The sequence below is a fragment of the Dryobates pubescens genome, chromosome 14, assembly GCF_014839835.1.
Source record: "Dryobates pubescens isolate bDryPub1 chromosome 14, bDryPub1.pri, whole genome shotgun sequence".
Classification (NCBI taxonomy): Eukaryota; Metazoa; Chordata; class Aves; order Piciformes; family Picidae; genus Dryobates; species Dryobates pubescens.
The window spans coordinates 2,422,321-2,441,768 of record NC_071625.1 but is presented as its reverse complement, the minus strand read 5'-3'; the positions used below and the strand labels follow the sequence as shown (position 1 = coordinate 2,441,768).

The following is a 19,448-nucleotide window of genomic DNA, read 5'->3' as shown; positions in this document are numbered from 1 at the left end:
TCATGCATCTCAAAAGCAGCACAAGATGTTTGCAACAGTAAAAAAGAGATTCATAAAAGCTCTTACACAAAATTGTTGGAGATGAGGAAAAAATGCTTGGATTTCCTAAAGCAGAACCCTTTGGTTAGTTCATGCACATTCACTTCTCCTTTGGGGGAAAAAAAAAAGCACTTCTATTTGCAAATAATTCACCTCCAACTGAATGGTGGCCCCCATCCATCCATCCAGCCCAAGCACCACTGGCAGGATGTTGGCCATTCTGCAGTTGCTCTGTTCTCTGCAGATGGCATCGAGAAAGGAAGAAAGGTTTTCACAGGCACACACTGGAGCACACCACAACCCCAAAGAGTGGCCCTTTGTGAGATGCTGCTAATGCACACTGCCTCAAGATTTCCTTTGGAAAGGTTTAATAACCCAACTCCAGAAGTTCTCCTGTGGCAGTGGTTTCAATGGTTCACATGGAACACACAACTTGAAGTACCTTCATCCGTGACTGGCACTTCCTTACAGCCCAAGCAGTATGCAGCACCTCAACGGGTAATCCTTCTGAGTTACAGAAGTTCTCACCTCATCAAGGCAACAAGTAGAACCAAGAAGGACAGAATATCAGATCAGATACAACAGCCAGAGCCTGGCTGCTTCAGGGTCAGTGCAACTACAAACTGCTCAGTAAGGCACTTGTTCAGAGAGGCTGGGAAACACAGGCAGCACAAACCAAACTACTACAGGATGTGTTTCTTCTCCACTATTAACAGGTTTGCCTTTTCCAGGCTCAAAGTCCTTTTCAAGGATCCTTCCAAGTCCACTAACTTGCTCAATAACAGCTGTAAGACAAAATTCTTCTGTATGTGATTTAAATCTCTACCCCCAGCCATCAGGTTTGCAACTGGAGCAAACAAAGACGTGCAGACAGAGCCCAGGTCAATGAGGAGATCAAAACTGTAGCCTTGGATTTAACAAGGTTTTTATAGTTCATACTTGATTAATGTCCTCCCACATTCAACCTGCAGCAGGATAAATGGGACGAGCTTTTACTCAAGACCAAATCTCTACCCCTGAAAACAGAAACCATGAAAATAATTTATAGCAACATATACACAGAGAGGGAGGCCTTGCCTGGTCTGCAGGTTCAAACACCCTAACACGAGGTAAACACACAGTTTGCTCTCTTAAAAAGGCTTAAAAAAGTAGCAGTATCCAGGTCCTGGTTGAAGACAGGGCATCTTAAAAAGGCCATCCTTTGCAAAAGTCTTACAGTTGTTATTTTTTCTTTAAAGGATCCTTCTCCTTTTCGTTGTTAAATGACACAAAAAGAATTATCTTTACTTCTCAGGAACAAAAACCAACAACCAAACAACAAACCCAGCAGGCTCCAGTTCCAGCAGAGGAAATGAAGACAACTTCAGAGTAGAAAGCAAGATGGGGAAGTGGGGAACAGTCTGTTCATCTGCCAAGTGGTCAAAAATCTGCATCCAGGGTGAAGACATTGTCCATGGTTTCTGCCATGACAGCAAAGCGCTGGTACTCCGAAACCCGCTTCTCAAAGAAGTTTGTTTTGCCTTCCAAGGAGATGTTCTCCATGAAATCAAAAGGATTTTCTGCACAAAAGACCTGAGGAAGGGACACACTATTACACTGCTGGCTCTGACAGTCATCATGCTTCAAGAGACCCCAACAAACAAAGCAGTGAAACCCTCCCAAACTAGAGCATCCCTTGCTGTATGCTGTAGGATCCATGGACGCCTACCCGCACACATGGAGTGCTGTCACTCCCCAGCAGCTTGGCCCATGGCAAAGTTCACAGTATCACAGAATCACTGAGGCTGCAACAGACCTCTGAGATCACCAAGTCCAGCCTATGACCTAACACCACCACACTGACCAGACCATGTCACTAAACACCACATCCAATCTTCACCCATGCAAGGTATTATGCAATTGGTCAGGTATTAGGTAATGGGTTGGACTTGATGATCTCTGAGGTCTTTTCCAACCTGGTTGATTCTATGATTCTAAGCTGCTTATTACCTTTCAAGGACTACAGCATTTGAGCACAGCAGAAGTTCCCCATGACAAACCTGCAGAGCAGCTGAAGGGAAACAATGGCCTGCACTGTTCTTGCTCTTTTAAACAGTGCAGCCTGTACAGTAATGCTGTGGTCTCAGCTGCCACTCACAGAAAGTGCAGACACTAAACACAAGCTGCTCCCAGGCACATTCAGAGAAGTGCTTTGTGCTGCCAGCTTTCCTGGGCTGTCCTGGCAGGGCTCTGGGGCAAGTGCATCTCTTACCTTGGAGAAGCCAAGCTCCATCAGCAAGCGGTCTGCCACAAATTCAATGTATTGTTTCATCAAAGTGCAATTGATTCCAATCAGACCTACAGGTAATGCCTCTGTTAGGAACTCCTGGAAGTCAAAGTACAGATAACATGCAGAGAAATTAAGAAGGGAAAAGGAGAGGAGACAGCTGTGTTTCACAGTAACACCACTGGTGATATTCCAGGCTTGGCAGGCAGTTGTTTGAATAACTGGCATCACTAAACTCAGCAAGTGTCTTTTGTTGTCAGGAGTTGTTTGCACCTTTATTTCTAGCAGGGTTTTCTGGAGAAGACACCCAGAAAATTTTGATTACTGCCCCTCTCATCTGCCTTCAGCCAGCTCCTCATGACACCCTAAGCTTTGGTGTAAGCTTGAGCTCCAAGTTCACTAAAATGTACAAATCACACTGGTGGGAGCAGGAAAAGATCCAGAAGTCCCCAGATCAGATGAGAGGACAGTGTGGATCCCAGCCACATTCATGTTTAGGCACCAGTGAAATACCTGTCAGTGTTGTGAGGCAAAGCTAGGGCATTCATCATCATCACAGTAGTCAGATGACAACAGAACAGAAGGAGTAAGCTACAGTCCTGCCAAGCACTCAGCAGTGCAGAAACCTGCAGTTACAGATGGGGAGCACTTCATGGGAAAGAACCCAACAGCAGCCTCAGAAGTCTGAGCCCAACACAGTACATTGGCTTGAACAGACAGGTCTCCTCTGAGGACAAGCAGGGATGTGCATACAGCAGGGAGAGACAAAGAGCTTAAAAGGACAGAGGTAAAGTGGCCTAGCTGATTGGTGCAGGTCCCTTGCAGCCTTTCTTCCTTTCTGCTGTTAGGGAGGAAACCAGCTGCGAGCTTCAGCTTCTCCCAGGTGCCTGACCACTGGATCAGAAAGTCTCTGACTCTTATTGCCACCATTAAGGAAGAGGGAAAGGATCAGAAATCCAGGCCTGAGCCAAGCATCCAAGATGAAATGCCCAAAGTCACTGTGTTGGGTTTTGCAGAGCTGCCCCAGCCAGCCTCACCTGCTCGATCGCAACGGCGTTGACGATGATCTCACGGACTCGCTCTTCTGATGGTCTGTTGACCAGATAATGGAACATCAGGCAAGCAAAATCACAGTGTAGACCCTGAAACAACAGAGAACAGTGAAGAAAAAAAGGCATTTTCCCCACCTCTATGTAGTTTGCCCTTACTTTGAGGTAGCCATGTTCAGACTGAAGCTTTCTGCCCCCCCAGTCTTTTGACAAGGCTCCCAGGTGGAGTGGGGCACTCTTCATTTACAGCCCAGGCAGTGACACCTGAAATCCAGTGTGTGCCACCCATGCCCAAGTAACACTAAGACGACATACTGCTCAGGTAGGTGTTTTTGAGAGCTGCTCTGCTGTGAGGGATCCCACACAGAGCCCTGCTGGGTCCCTGCCTCCCACCACAGAGGCTTTTGCAGGAAAAACTACACCAAGATCTGCAAAACTCCCTGCCAGTTAAACTGTTTACCTGCTCTCTGCTTCTGGATACCTCTACAGGCATACTGGGGTTTAAGTTCTTTTAGCAGCATTTCTTCCCTTGTTTCTCCTCACAGCACTTTCATAAAGGAAGATTCAGACTGGAGCCACCTCTCCATGTAACACGTGCAGTTACAGTAAGGAATTTCCTGCCACAGCTTTGATAGCTTTGTAACACTTCAGGCTGCCGTGCCCCAACTCACCTCACCTTCAGGTTTCACCCAGCTACCCTTCACAGAGACCAGTGACTTGTGTTCTTTCCAAAGACTTCCAGACAAGCCTCCAGTCAGGAAAAGACAACATCAGGAGACAAGCAATCTCCCTCACAGTCTGAGAAGGCTACCAGAGAGCTGCTCCAAGAGATGCCTCACTTTCTGTTTGAGTTTGCCTGGCTACAGCTTCAGCCATAGCTGCTGCTGCTGCACTATGGAGCTCTCCTCTCCACAGCAGGGTGGTGATTACAGCCTATAAGCTGGATACACCCAGAGTGAAAACCAACCAGAAGGATCTGTCAGACTATGGGCTCCAAGACAATTCAGTGCTGTAGTTAACAAGGGTCAGAACAAAACCAAGAAGTGAACCTTTTTTTGGGAAAGGCTACAAAAATCTTTGTGATTCAGGTCACAAAACAGCCTTGGAACAACATAATGTGGGCAATACAATCCCTCTGGGAACAGCATCAGCTGCCTGCTGCAGGGCTTCCTGTGCTCTTGCCCAGCAGCAGGATGCAGGATGTCTCCCTGGCTTCTCACCTGAACCAGTGAGATTTTACAGATGGTGCTCCCAGCAGCTTTGCCCCTTTAGGAATCAGAGATGCACCAGCTCCAGGAACAGAGCCTGCAGCTCAGAAAACACAGTGAGCACTGACCATTCACTTGTTCAGGTGCATGAGAAAACTGCTTGCCACTGGTTTTGTAGCAGCATTTCCTGGGTTTGGTGCAGGTGCTGCCTGCACCAAGCCTTACCCTTTGTAACGGCTCTGCAGCGGGAATTCCACCAGCAGAGCTCAGAAGTTCAGGCTTTTGGTGCTCAGCCCTGCAGAGAAGTGCAGGGGAACTTGCATCTCGTTCACCTCTGAGTGATCCTTCTAACAAACAAGAGCCTCCTCCCTCAGTTCATGACTACTCCCAGAAACCCAAGACACAAGGAAGGTGCAGGAGCTGTCTGGTTTTGCTGGCTGATCAGACTGCTCTTGCCACAAGTGTCTTTCCCATTTTGCATCCTGTTAGAGGCCCTTCTGTTCTCACCTTCCCTCCAAGCCTCCCTGCTACCAGAGTTGGGCACCTGTAATTCTGCTCTTCTCCTGGAAACTTGCTTTCTGACCCAGCCAGTATGTAGGGCATGACACATTACCTCATCCCTGCTAATAAGTTCATTGGAGAAGGTCAGTCCAGGCATCAGGCCTCTCTTCTTCAGCCAAAAGATAGCAGCAAAGGAACCCGAGAAGAAGATGCCTTCAACTGCAGCAAAGGCAACCACTCTCTCACCTGTTGAACAGAACACATTTTCAGTTAGACACAACACAGTGTGTTGCTCCTCAGCAAGAGGCACCACTTGCATCAGAGAGACAGGTGCTGGAGAGGAGCAATCCTCTCTGCAGCACCAGGTGCTGTATCTGACCACATCTTTCAGCAGATCCCAAAGCATCTGGGCTCTACACATGTGGCAGCACTTAACCACAGGCAGGCCCAGCACAGCTGAAGAGCAGCACCCACTGAAACAGATCACAAGAGAAAGAACATCACTGTCCAAAGTGACCAAGACATTACTATTATCCCTTTCTCTTAAAAGGCAGGAAAATGGCTAACTCACAGACAACACTGAGAAGAACTGATCCACACATTAAACAAAGCCCCTTGCACCTCAGTTTCTGCTTGGTGAGGATCTACACAAAGCCATGTTCTTACAAGGGTGGATTGACACAGAGCATAATCCACCCAGACCCACAGAACTGTTGATGTTATCCCACTTCTCATCCAAGGACAGCACAGCACTGGTGGTCCCAGCTCTCCTTGTTCTCTACTACTTCAGGCTGCAAGGCACCTGGCTGCTGAATGAACACAGGGCATGCCACAGGCTCCGTTTGCAACAGCTTCACAGGATCCTTGGCTAGGCTCTAACATGAAGAGCTTTTACATTAAGCTGCTGGCACCTCTTCCCAGTGAGAACTGCAAAGAATTTTGTTTCCAAAATAAACCAACCCCCAAAGATTCAGATGTGCCACTTGCTCTAGGAGATGCAAATGCCATCTGCTGGCTCATCTGGAGAAATTCTAGCTAGGAAAAGGGCACCAAGAGCAATATGGACTTACAAAAGCAGCACAGAAGTTACCAAGGAAAGAATTTGTCTGGCAACACTGAAAACCTCCTAAGTTACTTCTAGAGAGGAGTGGAGGAAGGCACAGAACTGAGTGTGGATAGATTTTTTACTCCATTCCACCTGCCCAGCTACCATACACCTGAGTTATGCTGAATCAAAACCTGCCCATCAGCTGCACCATGCTGAGAATCCACAGCACAGCTACAGCAACTGAACCCTCAGCACAGGGAATCAGCCAAGGCTGTGGAGAACTGGTTGCAGGCCAAGTCCCCAGGCTGGAAGGAGATACAAACAAGCCCACCAGCCACTTCCATTACCATTTCTCATAACCCAGAACTGTCAGCCATGAGTCTCCCCAAATGTTTTAAACTTGGGAAGCTTCCTGAATGAGATGAAAAACCAGAAGGGTAGAAATGTACTTTACAAAAACTGAGATAGGATGCATGAAGTTTGGAGGCAGAGAGTGGGGGGGAACTGATTGCTTTTTAAGTCAGAGAACCTTCTGACTCCTGGCATGCCCCAACACTGCTGAGAGCCAAAGGAAGGAGATGGAAGAAGGGACTCCACATGCAGCAAGCAAAGCCAGACTGGGAAAGCAGAGGGATGCTCCAGGGCAAGAGAATCTACAGCTACAAAAAGAACCCCACTCAAACAAGAGCTGTGAGCAACAGAGGCTGCAAAAGAATGACATTCAGATCTATTTTCTTTGACTGACTGAATCTCTTGCTCTAAGTATAGAGGATGTTCAATTCAGAAGGCTCACCAAACTCTGCTCACTATTCACTTCAGCTGCAGCACATCCTTCAGAGTCAACATCATAAGCTGAACAGAGAAGAGTAGAAAGGATGCCCTGCACCATGCTGATGGAAGCTGAGCCACTGTCCCAGCTCTGAAATGAGATACAAAAACTAGAAAACTGGTCCCAGCAGCACACCAGAACCACCACAGACAGAGGATTGATTCTGGACTCTTCTTTTTGCCCAGGCTCACTCATGCTGTCACAAAAAACAGGGCTAACATCACACAACAATCTGTCTTTATGAGCAAGGACACAGAATAAACCTCCACTTGCAAGACTCCAGCTGCCCAGCTCTGAAGACTGGAGTACAAAGTAGGAGCCAGCTGGAAGAAATCATCAGAACTCCCACAAAACAAGGTCTACAAGCAAAAAAACCCTGAAGAAACTAAGATTGTTCAACAGGAAGACAGAGGAACTCACAGGAGGTTTTCAGAGTATGATTCTAGTGGGCACTGCCATTCCTGTACTGCTTTAGCTGCAGATAAAAGCACCTGCAGGAAATGGGATTTCACATTCCAGGGACACAGCTCACTCCCACAGGATGTCTGTGACAAGTGCAACAGAAACAAGAGTTTAAGAAGCCACACACCAAAAGTGGATTCTCTGTCTTCAATCCACTTCAGAGCCCAGTCTGCTTTCTTCTTGACACAAGGCATTGTTTCAATTGCATTAAATAAGAAATCCCTGCAGAAGAAAACAGAAAGCATAAAAGTCAGTGACGTATGATAAACCTGCCTTGGCTGTCCCTGCTGGCTCCACCAGACAGAGGAATCCAGGCTCTGAACTAACCCAAGTAAGAGACCATCCCCACTCCAGCAGGGTGATGATCTCAGATAACAGGGGTACAAGGAGGCAGATGTGCAGAGATGGGAGAGCAAGCAGCACATGGAGCTTGTCTAACCTTTGACACCATTTCACACAGTCCTGCAATCAAAGACTTACACAAATATTACCTAAGCTCCTGACACTCCCACATGAGTCTGGCTGCTGATCAGAAACACTTCTCTGTTTTGGGGTCAAGAATGCAAGCCCTGGAAGCTTGATGGAACCATCCCCAACTCCCTCAGTAAGTCCATACCAAACAGAAAGCAGCTGCTGCCGCCCAGCAACGGTGCCACTGAAGCAGGGTCTGCAGCCCAGCCAGAGGCTTACCTTTTCTCAGGCTCTCTGATGTAGGTGTCTATGAGCAGACTGTACATCTCTGAGTGCACGTTCTCCATGAGGATCTGAAAGCCATAGAAACATCTTGCCTCTGGGATCTGCACCTCCTGGCTGAAACGGGCCACCTGCCAGAGCCAGAGAGCAGGGCAGTGAGCACAGCAAGACCAGCCCTGCACGACACTACTCCAAGCTTAGTGAGAGGCAGATGATCTCTATCACAGAGAAAGGATGGGAGCAGTTCAGGCCTACTTAACTCACAGGTATGTCAACAGGATAGGTGTGGTGCACAGAAGAGAAAGCCAGCTGGCCAGGAGTACACCTGATGTGCACATTGCACATTGGCAGTGAAGCAGGAGAGCAGCTGTGCACAGGAGCAGAACTGCAAAGCATTGCAACAGGCAACGCTGAACAAAGTCTCAGACACTCTGCTCATCACTGACAAATCAACAGCATGAGCCAAGTGGTGTTTGTGCAGTACCTGCATGTGCACTGCGACATATTCCACATGTGAAAGACACTCAGGATCCAACCTGGGCATCTGCAGCATGGCACCACTGCCAACCTGTGCTAAGGCACTCTGCAGCCCAGAACTGGTTTCAGCAGAATGATTCCTCACATCTTCAGCAGCACCCACTTACAACCCTGACAGACCCTGGGATGCCATTCAGTGGGAGTGAAATAGGCTTGACTGAAATGGAGACAAGAGAGCATGGCACAGCACAATCTCCCCCTGCTCCTCACCCAACACAAGCATGGGAAGAAGCCTGGGGTTCTATTAATCCATTGAGAAGTGCAGGTCAGCACAGCCAAGCAGAAGGCTGAGCTTTAAAACTGCATCCAAGAGGGATGCAATTTGGAGTCTCATAACCACAGCTGACCCTACCCAAGTCCAACGCCGGTCTCAGCAAGACAACCAACCTGCTCCCTGTGGCTAAGGTGAGAGAATGGGAAGAAGCAAGCAAGCATTTAACAAACTGATGTGAGAAAGCCAAAAGGAAAAGCAGATGAAGCTTGTAAGTATCCAGGCTCTATGGAAAGCTTTCTCACCAGGTTTTCATTTACAATTCCATCACTGGCTGCAAAAAATGCCAGAATATGAGAGATGAAGTACTTCTCATCTGCTTTCAGCTTGTCCCAGTGAGGAAGGTCCTTTGACAAATCAACCTAAGGAAAAGGGAGAAAGAGAAATGTTATTCTCCTGTTGAGTTTGTCACTCTGTAAGAGCAGAAGGAGCCTAGACAAGGGACTCAGGCAGAGTTCTGGTGCTTGCTCTCACATCTTTACATGCAGAGCATTTGATTACATCTGACTGTAAGACAATGAGCACAGTGCAGCAGAGCTGCCTCCCTCTGCAGCCACAACACTCTTTGCTTCACAGTTCACACTGATGCAATGTGAAACAAACCCCAGTGTCAGGTTCTAAAACACACTCCTATCTTCCTGTCATTGGTATCAACATGCACCACTCACTCTGAAACCCTTCAGTCCTACTGCTGATACTCCGAGGAACCTGCACCCAGGTGTGCCAAAAGATGGAGCAAGAGAACTTCTGCCTGTGGCAGGTGCTCAGCCTCCATCCTGCCACAGAATGGTGTGGTGGGAACACTGTGCAACTGTTCTGGTCTAACGGAATCAACCCTACCCACGGCAGAAAACCACAAACTTCCCTCACTTCTTTGTTTGTTTGGAGAGAGGGATTCCTGGCCCACAGCAGCAGTTGAGTACAGCCACATGTGAAACATACAGAGACCTACAATCTTGTCCAGGTGTGTATAAAGCAGGTACACACACCCCTGTGTGTGTACAGACAGCCCCACACTAAACAGTTGGACAGTTAACTTTCCCAGCTCCTTTGGAAATGCACTGACAGATGGCAGGGAAGTGCAAGGAACTAGTAATAGGGTAAAAGGGCAGTGCTGACCCAGCAGGAGTTCAAATGCCTCTTCTTTAATACCTTAAACCCACCTCTTCTGCAAGAGGGCAGCAAGCCTCCCAGGCAGGCAATAGAACAGCACTGCTGGGGACAGCTGCTTCTTGCCATCTCAGAATGCTTTCTGTCCTGCTTAGAGCTTGCCAGTGCTTTCCTCTGCAATTACAGAACCATAGAATTGTCAGGATTGGAAGGGACCTTAAAGATCATCCACTTCCAACCCCCCTGCCATGGGCAGGGACGCCTCACACTGGATCAGGTTGCCCAGAGCCACATCCAGCCTGGCCTTCAAAACCTCCAGGACAGATCACTGCTCACAAAGAAGCAAAAGCTGCCCAAGCTTCAAGTTGGAACAACCAGCCCAGCTGGCAGGCAGTGTCTCCAGATCAGTGCAATGCTCAGAAGCCTCCACTGCTGCAAGTGCAGGGAGCCGAGTACTGCTCAGGTCTGGTTAATCATCAGCTTGTTTTATAACAGGGGCAGACACTTAACCCGGGCAATCAGGAGTCAAACAGAAGCATCCGTAGCAAGTGTGCCTGATCATCACCACCCTTCCAGAAGATCAGTGCCTAACATTCAACACCAGCATTCACAGGCAGTAATGCTGTAGCTCCACCTGACCCAGCACCTAAACCAGCTATGCTGAATCACCCTGGGTGGAAGCAGCTTTCTTTCCACTGTCCTTCAAGGGAGTCCTGCTCTGGTGCAGGTACCTAATGTTTGACACAGTTAACCCCAACCCTTGCAACACAGGCACCAGCAGCAGAGCTAGGAAGGAAGCACCAGGACACTCCACTCTGAGTGCTTCGTGCCAACCCACCGGCCCCAGGGCTCACCTCTTCTGCTGTCCAAAAGGAGGCCTGAGCCTGTTTATACATCTTCCATATGTCTGGGTACTGGATGGGGAAGATGACGAAGCGGCGAGGGTTCTTCCTGAGCAGGGGCTCCTCGGCCAGGCCCGGCCCATTCGCAGCAGCACTGGCAGAGGGGCTCTGAAGACAAAGCACACACCTCCGGTCAAGGCTGCTGCTCCTTACTCCTCCTCCTTCCCCGATGCCACAGGCGTGGTTCAGCAGCCACCAGTGTCACGCAGACGCTCACCTGCCTTCCTCGGGTGGACTCGCTGCCCGCGCCTGGGCTGCCTGCCCCCTCGCCCTCCATCTGCGCCCCCACAGCGCTGCCTGCCCGCCTGGCTCCGCTCACGCCGGCCAGCCCCGGCCAGCTGCTGGCGCCAGGAAGCACCCGGGGCCTGCGTGCCAAAGAGACAGCCTTTCTGCCGCCTGAGGAGGAGGAGATCTGCCCCGGAGGTGACAGCAGCTGCTGCGGTCCTGCAGGTGGGGAGAAAAGCGCAGGGTCAGGGCACAGGGCCCCCGGAGCGCACCCAGCACAGCTCTGCGAGGCTCACTGCCCCGGGGCACCTCCCAGTCCCTCCCTTTACATTGAGCCACCCGGGCCAGGATGGACTGCTGTAAAAACACACAGCAGCTCATCCCCTTTGGTAGGGGAACAGCCTTGTGCCACAGCCAGCCTCTGCAGGGAGGCTCCTGCATGCAGTCCTGCAGCAATTTCTGACATCAACAGCAGGCAGCAAGAGAACTCCTGTCTGGAGTCACCCATTCCCCACCCCAGGCCCTCCCTGCCTGGGCTGCCGCAGAACACCCATTCACAGCTGTTCCTCACAGACCGACCAGCCTGGCTAAGGAGGGGATGGATGATAAAGAGCAGGGCAGAGGCCAGTCCATGAGCAGGGCATTCACTTCACTGCCATCTGGGGACACCTGCTCTTGGGGTCCATGTCAGACACGTCACCAAGCACCCACTAGCAAACACTGCTGTGAAGAGCTGTCAGGACAGCAGCTTCTCCAGAAGGCATGGCTACCCACACTGGTCAAAAACTGAGCCAGCAAGATGCCTTTTTCTGTGTCAGTTCTGAGGCCCCATGAGGAACCACTGAGAGGAGCCTGGTTCCATTCCTTTATTCCCTTCATCAGGTGTTTACACACACTGATGAGATCCCTCAGAAGCTTCTCTTCTCTAAGCCAAACAGCCCCAGCACTCACAAGCCCCTCTTTGTAAGGCAGAAACATCATTCACTTAATCATCAACCCTCAGCTGGACACAAGCCAGTACATCACATCCCAGTTACCCTGCAGCTGCCGAGAGAGAAACTCTTCTGGTGATGGCAATAAACTCCAGGCACAACAGACTGCCTAGTGGTACTGAGACTGGGAAAAGGTCCCTGGCACTCCTGAGAGAAAGGGCAGAGGAGAACAATGTCTGCTGGTTCTGCACCCCCCAGGAGATGCACAGTCCTGGCTGCCTCTGGCAGGCCTGAGCAGGCACCACCTGGCTGTGGGTATTGCCTGTTGCTGCTGATAAACATCAAGGACTTCTTTAAGGCTGGATTTAACACTGCACACCACAGCTTCTGGAAGCTTTGGTATTGCTGAGATGCAAAGGTTTGGGAAGACCAGCTGAGTTTCTCTGCTGCAAAGATCCTTTACCCTCGCACACCTCGGCCAGAACCTAGCTCTGACACCTCCTAGGGGCAGACTCTCCTGATGCACCGGGGCTGGGAAGCCAGGACCATCCCTCAGCACCCGCACGCCTCCATGGCAGCTGGGTGCAGAGGGGACAAGCTCTGCCTCCCCAGCTGCAGGCTGGCACAGCTCTGCAAGGCCGGGCCCCCACGGGTCGGCAGCACCCGCACTGCCCAGACCCAAGCTAGGGCCCGAATCCTGCCTGGCTGCCTTTACTCATCCCACGGACGCTGCCGGTGCTCCCCGCGGCCCCGGCGCCCGGAGGCTGCCACCCTCCCGAGCCCGAGCCGACAAAGACGCGAGAGACCACCCGGTGCGCTCCCCAGGACCCGTGTCAGCAGACCCCCAGGCTGGGCTGGGGACCCCCCCGTGCCAGCCCCGCATTCCCCAGGCGAGGCCTGGCCCGGCGGGGTGGCAGCAGCCGCCGCCGGCACCTCAGCGGTGGCGCAGGCCGCGGCGCCGGGCTGCGGCTCGGGCAGGGCCCCGGCCAGGCAGGTGCCCGCAAGGCCGGAGAGCCGGCGGCGGCAGGCGGGGCCGCGCTGCCGCCCGCGCACGCACGGCGCCGGTGCCCGAGAGCGGGCGGGTCCCCGAGAGCGGGCGGGTCCCCGGGCACGCCGCCCCGATCCGCCGGCGGCGACTGCAGCCCCGAGACACCCGCAGGGCCCCGCCGCGCCGGCCCCAGCCTTACCCGCGCCGGCCCCAGCCTTACCCGCGCCGGGCCCGGCTGCCTCCTGCACGGCCCCGCGCCCCCGGCGCTCGCCCATGGCCGGCGACTGGGCCGCAAGGGGGGCGGTGGCGGTTGAAGGGGGCACGGCCCCCGCAGCGCCCGCCCCTCCCCCTCCCCCTCCCCCTCGGGGCGGGGCGCGGCGCGTGGGCAGCGAGGGCGGCCGCGAGCCCCGCGGCAGCAGCTGCGCACTGCCTGGGGACGGGGACGGGGACGGGGACGGACCCGGACCCGGACCCGGACCCGGACCCGGACCCGGGTCCAGGTCCAGAGCTCCGCAGCAGCAGCTGGGCACCGCCTGGGGACCGACCCGGCCCCGAGCCCAGAGCTCCGCGGCAGCAGCTGGGCACCGCCTGGGGACCGACCCGGCCCCAACCGAGCGAGGCGGCGGCGGAGCAGGTGCCGGTCCCGCGCCTCTGCGTTCCTGAGCGCAGGGAAAGGACCCCGCCTGGAGCCGGCCTCGGAGGGCAGCGGCCGCGCACAGGCTTGTGCCTGCTCGCCCTGGTCTCTGTGCCTCAGGAGAAAAACCGCCAAACACGACAACGAAAAGCCCAATAACCCAAAAGCAGGAGTAAAAGATAGGCAAGGCAGTAAAGGATAATGGAAGATGAACCAGCGGAGGGAGGGAACTGCGGTGTTGCACATCCTGACTGACGAACGCATACGAAGGTGAAGGCAGGGGGTAGCTGAAGCACTGAGTACTGGGTATGGGGGGTACCCTAAAGCTGTGGAAGGAAGAGCAACCTCTGTAAGAGAGAAAGTGGTGTAAAATGCGCCTCCGCTCGTCAGAACAGCCTCCGGTAACTGCGTCACAGACCGACACAAGTGTAGCACTCGGAGGTGCTCCCAGGGGCCACTGAGTGCAAACACCACGGGGTGCAGCAGTGGCATTTGGTTCTGTCAGTCCTAAGAAGCAGAAAGATTTGATGCAGAGCGGGGAACCGAGTTCAGGGATTTCCTCTTCCTTCCTCATCCAGAAGCTGCCAAGCCCCAAGGCCTTTTCCCGTGTACAAAGTGGGTCGTTTACCAAAGCAATCAAGCGGCCCAAAAGCTAAGTCCGACCTAATTTTCATGAAGATCTGAACTCAGAGATACAAACACCAGTGGGCAAGAACTAAAAGTTTATGAGCACCAAGACAGGCACTCAGGCAGCACACAGTGAGGACTCAACCACTCTTTAGAGGCCAAGAGAAATGCCTAGAGGCCAAGGTGGTCCCTGCAGGAGGCAGACCTCTAGGTGCAGTGTTCCTCAGTGAAGACACATCCATAGACAGCGTGCACCACCCCTGTGAACGCTGCCTGGTGCTCCATAGTCCAAGCGCCCTGCAGACCTCCCGAACAAGCTCACAGCTAGGGCAGGTAAATAAGCAGTGCAGAGCTATTGGCTTGGAGGCATTCTGGTACCCTTTTCCAAAGTAAACCCTTGGTTTTGTTAGTGCTCTGCCACAGAATGACCGAGATCTTCCCTCTCCTTGTTTTCCCAAGCATGGGAAGAGGGCCAGCTGAGCTCATGCAGACCACACTTGCCTCCTGCAGCCTTTTTTTATGCCATGTGAGAAGAGCTCAAGCTTCACCAGGGCAGGGGGTGAGGACAGGTCAGTAGCACAGTGACTGTGCTGCTCCTAAGCATGAAACCAGCTTGGGGTTTCTTGCACAGTTTCCCGAGGTGCAGCAGCAGCTGCCTGAAGAGCAAGTTACTAACCAGCCTACCAGAAGCACAGAGGGGAGAAGACGGCTTCACACACCTGTTACCTGTTACTACAACCTCCAAGGTTTATTAGTCAGAGATACCCACACAAGTTGCTTAATAATCACAACCAGCAAAAGCTCCACTCCCTGGATGCCAGGGATCTGCTTTGATGTCCTGAGCGAGCCATTCGAGGAACACTGAGACAGAGCAACCCCAACTGCCCCATTAATGCCAGCAGATCCTACTGGGGTGTGTGGATGGCAGTGTGCCGGTGGTTGAAGGAATTCCTGGGCCCAAACCAACATTAGTAACCATATTCAAGAACACTGACCTGCCTATCAGCTGTCCTAGCCCCTAACCTGATTATCCCAGATGCTGGTTCAAAATTCCCCAAATAAGGAATTCTTCTGTTGGGTGTTTGACAGAAGTTTAAAGGACTACCACAAGTTACTATCAGCAGCAACAGAAAGGAGCTGCCAGTGGCTGGGGGTAACTTCTGTAACCTCACACCTGTGCCTTTTTCCAAGTCAGCATCTGCTTAGATGGTGCCAAAAGATTAAGAGACAAAGGGAAAAAATACTGCAAGGGAAATGTACCACAAGGGTCAGCAAAACAGCAGGTGGCTGTTTGTTCTTGCACCTCCCCCAAAACCCCAACAAACTTCTGTTAGCTTTGTTTTATACAGAATAATGTCCACAGAAAGCCCTTAAAATGTGTGCTACAAACTAAAAGCCCTTTGTGCTCCTCAGTTTAGCCAACCTGCACAACGACAAGCCACTCAAAAGAGCTCCAAATGAAAACCATGGAGGTTTGCCAACCGGGAGAGGGTTTGTGCGTGCTCCTGATGATGCTAGGAAGCTCTGCCAGGCAAGGACTGTGCTGCAGTGGAGGCCAGAGTCCAGTGCTGAAGCCTGTTTACATCCTCACCACACAGACCAGGTGCAACTTCCACCACTGGGAGCTCCAAGATAGCTGCTGAAGCTTTTGCACAACCAATTCACCTAACACATTTCAGTCCAAGTGTGCACATTCAGACCTCAGGGTAAGCAAATGCCACAAGCACTGAAACCCAGTCGATCCAGACTGGCAGAACTCTGTTAGGTTTTGGCTGAGCTGTTATTAAAATGCTGAACTGAAGAGTTCAGGAAAAAAACAAAGTTAAATCCTATGAAGCTTGAAAAGAGACTAAGAACCCAAGCTGCTGAGATGGCTAAGCTGCATCTTGCCCTGCAGAGGGGAAGCCAGAGAAATGCGAGTGCCAACGAAGCTAAGAACAGACACAGCACAAGGTCAGAATGGCACAGAGACACGATCCAGAGATTATGAAGACACTGTCAAGAGGGAATTAAAGGAGAGCAGCAGTAAGATTCCTCCAAGGAGGTCACTGGTAAGCTACTGAATGAGCTTTCATGTGGCATTAAGACTGACAAAGAGGTGTGCTGAATTTAGGGCTCCCTGGGAGAAGCCCTTGGTGGTGCCAGGTGCTGCTGCTGCCCGCACACGAGCAGCCTCCTCTCTGCACACTTCTCTTTGGATGCACACATGGAAGTCAGCTTCCAAACCCCAGCAGGCCTGCATACAACTCTGCAAAATACCCAAAGATGAAACTGCCTCCCTGAAGGACTGCTGCTGTCCAAGGGGATCACTTCAGATTTGCCACCTTACAGCTCTTTCACCGCCTGTTACCTAATGATGCAATGACTAACTTGCAGGGGAGAAAACTCCCTCCCACACCAAACAGATGGGAAAGGCCACTTGGTGCCATGTCCATACCATTTGTCACTTCTGGAAAACTAGTAAAGCTGGAGCAAGAGATTTGCCTTCTGAGTTGGTTACAGCAAGCTAAGGAACAGAAACCAAAGCTGAGAACTGGCACTAATGTGTCAGCTTCCCTAGGTTCAGAAGAGGAACTAGGCTATAGTTAGCAACAGCACTTCATTAGCAGCTACCTCTACCTCCAGATAGCAGCAGCTAAGGGGTCAGACTATGAAAACAACAAGCAAACATTACAGAACTCTCCTTGGAACTGGTTTCTCTGCCACCCCTTCAGAGTGCACTGACAGAAGGGCTTAAGTCAACGGGAGGTGAGGTGTAGGATTTTAATAAACATTTTTCTTATTAAAATCTTGGTAATCGTTTAAGTACACCATACAGAGGAAGAGAGCTATGTATAAAGCCACATACACATTCCAAGGCAATGCTGACAGCACAAATCATTCTAGAGTCCCTCTCCACTTACCAGAATGCCTTGTGTGTGTGTGTGTGTGTAGGGTGAGCTACTTTGCAGTTCTCTGCACCATGGGTTTTTTTTGTCTAGCTATACATTACAGGACTTCAAAAAAAAAGGGGGAAAAAAGCTGTTTCAGCTATATACAGAAATATATATACATATAACATATATTTATATGTTATACATACACATACACTTATATACATATACACACAATACATATATATATATATACACACAGAGTACTTTACATTTATAGATGGCCTTGCATCCCAAGGGCCTTGGATATTAGTACCTGTTGGTTTCTTTTAATACATCAAGTCTCACAAAGCTTTGTGAGGGAGGGAGCTTTATTTTACAGACTGCAGAGCTGATGCCTACACAGTTCCTGCTGTTGCTCTCTGCTAGCTTCACACGGTTCAGCCAGCGGCGGTTTTGGTCATGGCAATGACGACAGCAGTTAAAACTCCAGGCGTAAGGTAGATGCTGCTTCACACCTTCGCAACTGCCCTCCATCAGCAGAGGAGAACAGTCCCACCAGCAGTTACTTTCTCTGCACTACTGCACCTAGATCTAGACTTGTGTAGCTGTACTGCTTTTTGCTACTAGCACTGCAGAATCTGACAGAGTTTGGAAATTAGGATCTGCTGGAGACCACAGCAGGAAATCCAGGAGCCCCTGAGCCTCATGCCTCGAAGCCATCATTTTCTAGGCTGATTTGGGAAGTATTAGGCACATGCAGAAAGAATTCTGCAGCTCTTTGCTTGATTTGTTTGCAGTGTAACTACACAAGCCCGAAACAGCCTTCTTTAGAGAGCAGGATTCTTGCCACTGGTTTGGCCACTGGTGATCAGAACTCCTGGCTTCTGTCTGCCACATCTCTACCAACTCAACAAATGAGGAACACACAGGGGTTTGGTGGTGGTTTGGTTTTGCTCTTGACAAATCACAGCTGCCAGTAACTTCTGGTCATCCCCAACTGGCTGAGAGAAAGGAAAACCCAGTGGAGCAGTAAGTCAGTTCCACCTCGGTGTTGCCAGAGCATTAGTTTAGTTCTTCCCATCAACAGGAAGAAAGAAAAAACAAATAGAATTTAAAAAAAGATCACTAAGATGGACTCATGAGGGTGGAGAAGCAAGAGAGAGGGAGAATAATCACCACCACAACAGCTCTTAGCCTGCAGTTCTTTAGCCTGCTAAGCTTTGAGGAATTTGACACAGAAAAAGCAGCTCCTTCCTTCAGTCCTCCCTTCCCAGCTCTCGAGCATCAAGGTAAAGGAGTCCTCGGTTACGGTCAGAGATTGCCCTCCCCAAAACCAGCCAACCACTTCCAAACTGAACACAGAGCAGAAGCCACTGCAGAGCAGCTGCAGAGTTTCATTCCAACCCAGTTCCCTTGGGCTGGGCTTTTTTTCCAGAACAAGCCTCTCTCCCTTCCAACCAGTGCTGTGAAAGGAGGGGGTTGCCTGGCCCCTTTCATTCAGGAGTCTCTGCTAACTGTAAAATGTGGGCCGAACGGCTGCCGCAGGTCAATTTTGCCAGCTAGAGAATTCAGATTTTTCCAATGAAGGACTGCATTTGGTGGTGTGCTCTTAGCTAAAGGGTCAAATGGCTAAGGAAAGAAAAACTATTGTTTCTTCAGCGTGGCTTGGTGTTTTGTCTGTAATTTCTTTATTAAAAAACTGTAACAAGGTACTTAAAAAAAGGCTAGATACAAAAGAAGTTAAGCTGCTCACCAACAGTAAAGTCTTCCAAAATGTATCTTCAAGAGGCATGATCTTATAAACATTTTACAGTTACCAGAAAGTGCCCAGGCTGAGTTTACAGAGTTAAGATCACGTAGTACAAGTGTCAGGTCAGAACTGGTAGTGGAACAAATCTCCTGACTGGCTGTTCACTGCAACAGGGATACAAAGATGTTGATGGTGACCGATGGAATACTGTGCATTGGCCTCGGGGTATCTACAACCAAAAAAACCCCAAAGCAAACAAAAACAACCCCCCAAAAAAAACAACAGACCAACCAAAAAAAAAACCCAACCCCAACCCAACCCCCCCCTAACAGTACAGGTCACATGCAAAGTATCAGCGATGGTCTCTGATGCACCTGGAGGTCAATGCAGGCAGAAGAGGAAGGGCGATGGAAGCGGTTTCACCGACAGGGAGCGATCCCCGCGGGGGGATGGGAGCTGTCTGGAACTCCTGTACCAGTTCAATACACATGATACACAACT

At 50.9% G+C, this 19,448-nt stretch overlaps 1 protein-coding gene across 1 annotated transcript; it reads right to left on the bottom strand.

Annotated features, from left to right (window-relative positions):
• Positions 1-998: 998 nt before the first annotated feature.
• RRM2B (ribonucleotide reductase regulatory TP53 inducible subunit M2B) lies at positions 999-13,335 on the bottom strand. The gene is made up of 10 exons (XM_054167526.1): positions 12,801-13,335; positions 11,133-11,359; positions 10,868-11,023; positions 9,149-9,265; positions 8,093-8,226; positions 7,530-7,624; positions 5,176-5,309; positions 3,343-3,447; positions 2,291-2,404; positions 999-1,611 (listed from the first exon to the last, which is right to left on the bottom strand). The coding sequence occupies exons 1-10, from the start codon at positions 13,333-13,335 to the stop codon at positions 1,459-1,461; spliced, it is 1,770 nt and encodes a 589-aa protein (XP_054023501.1). The 3' UTR covers positions 999-1,458.
• Positions 13,336-19,448: the final 6,113 nt, after the last annotated feature.

What these genes read in the sequence shown, in the direction of transcription:
- RRM2B (XM_054167526.1), bottom strand. Translation starts at nt 13,335, where the DNA reads ATGGGCGAGCGCCGGGGGCGCGGGGCCGTGCAGGAGGCAGCCGGGCCC. An exon ending in GAATTGTAAATGAAAACCTG is followed by an intron (nt 8,227 to 9,148) that starts GTGAGAAAGCTT and finishes TGGCTCTGGCAG; the next exon opens with GTGGCCCGTTTCAGCCAGGA. An exon ending in ACGCCGTTGCGATCGAGCAG is followed by an intron (nt 2,405 to 3,342) that starts GTGAGGCTGGCT and finishes TTTGACTTCCAG; the next exon opens with GAGTTCCTAACAGAGGCATT.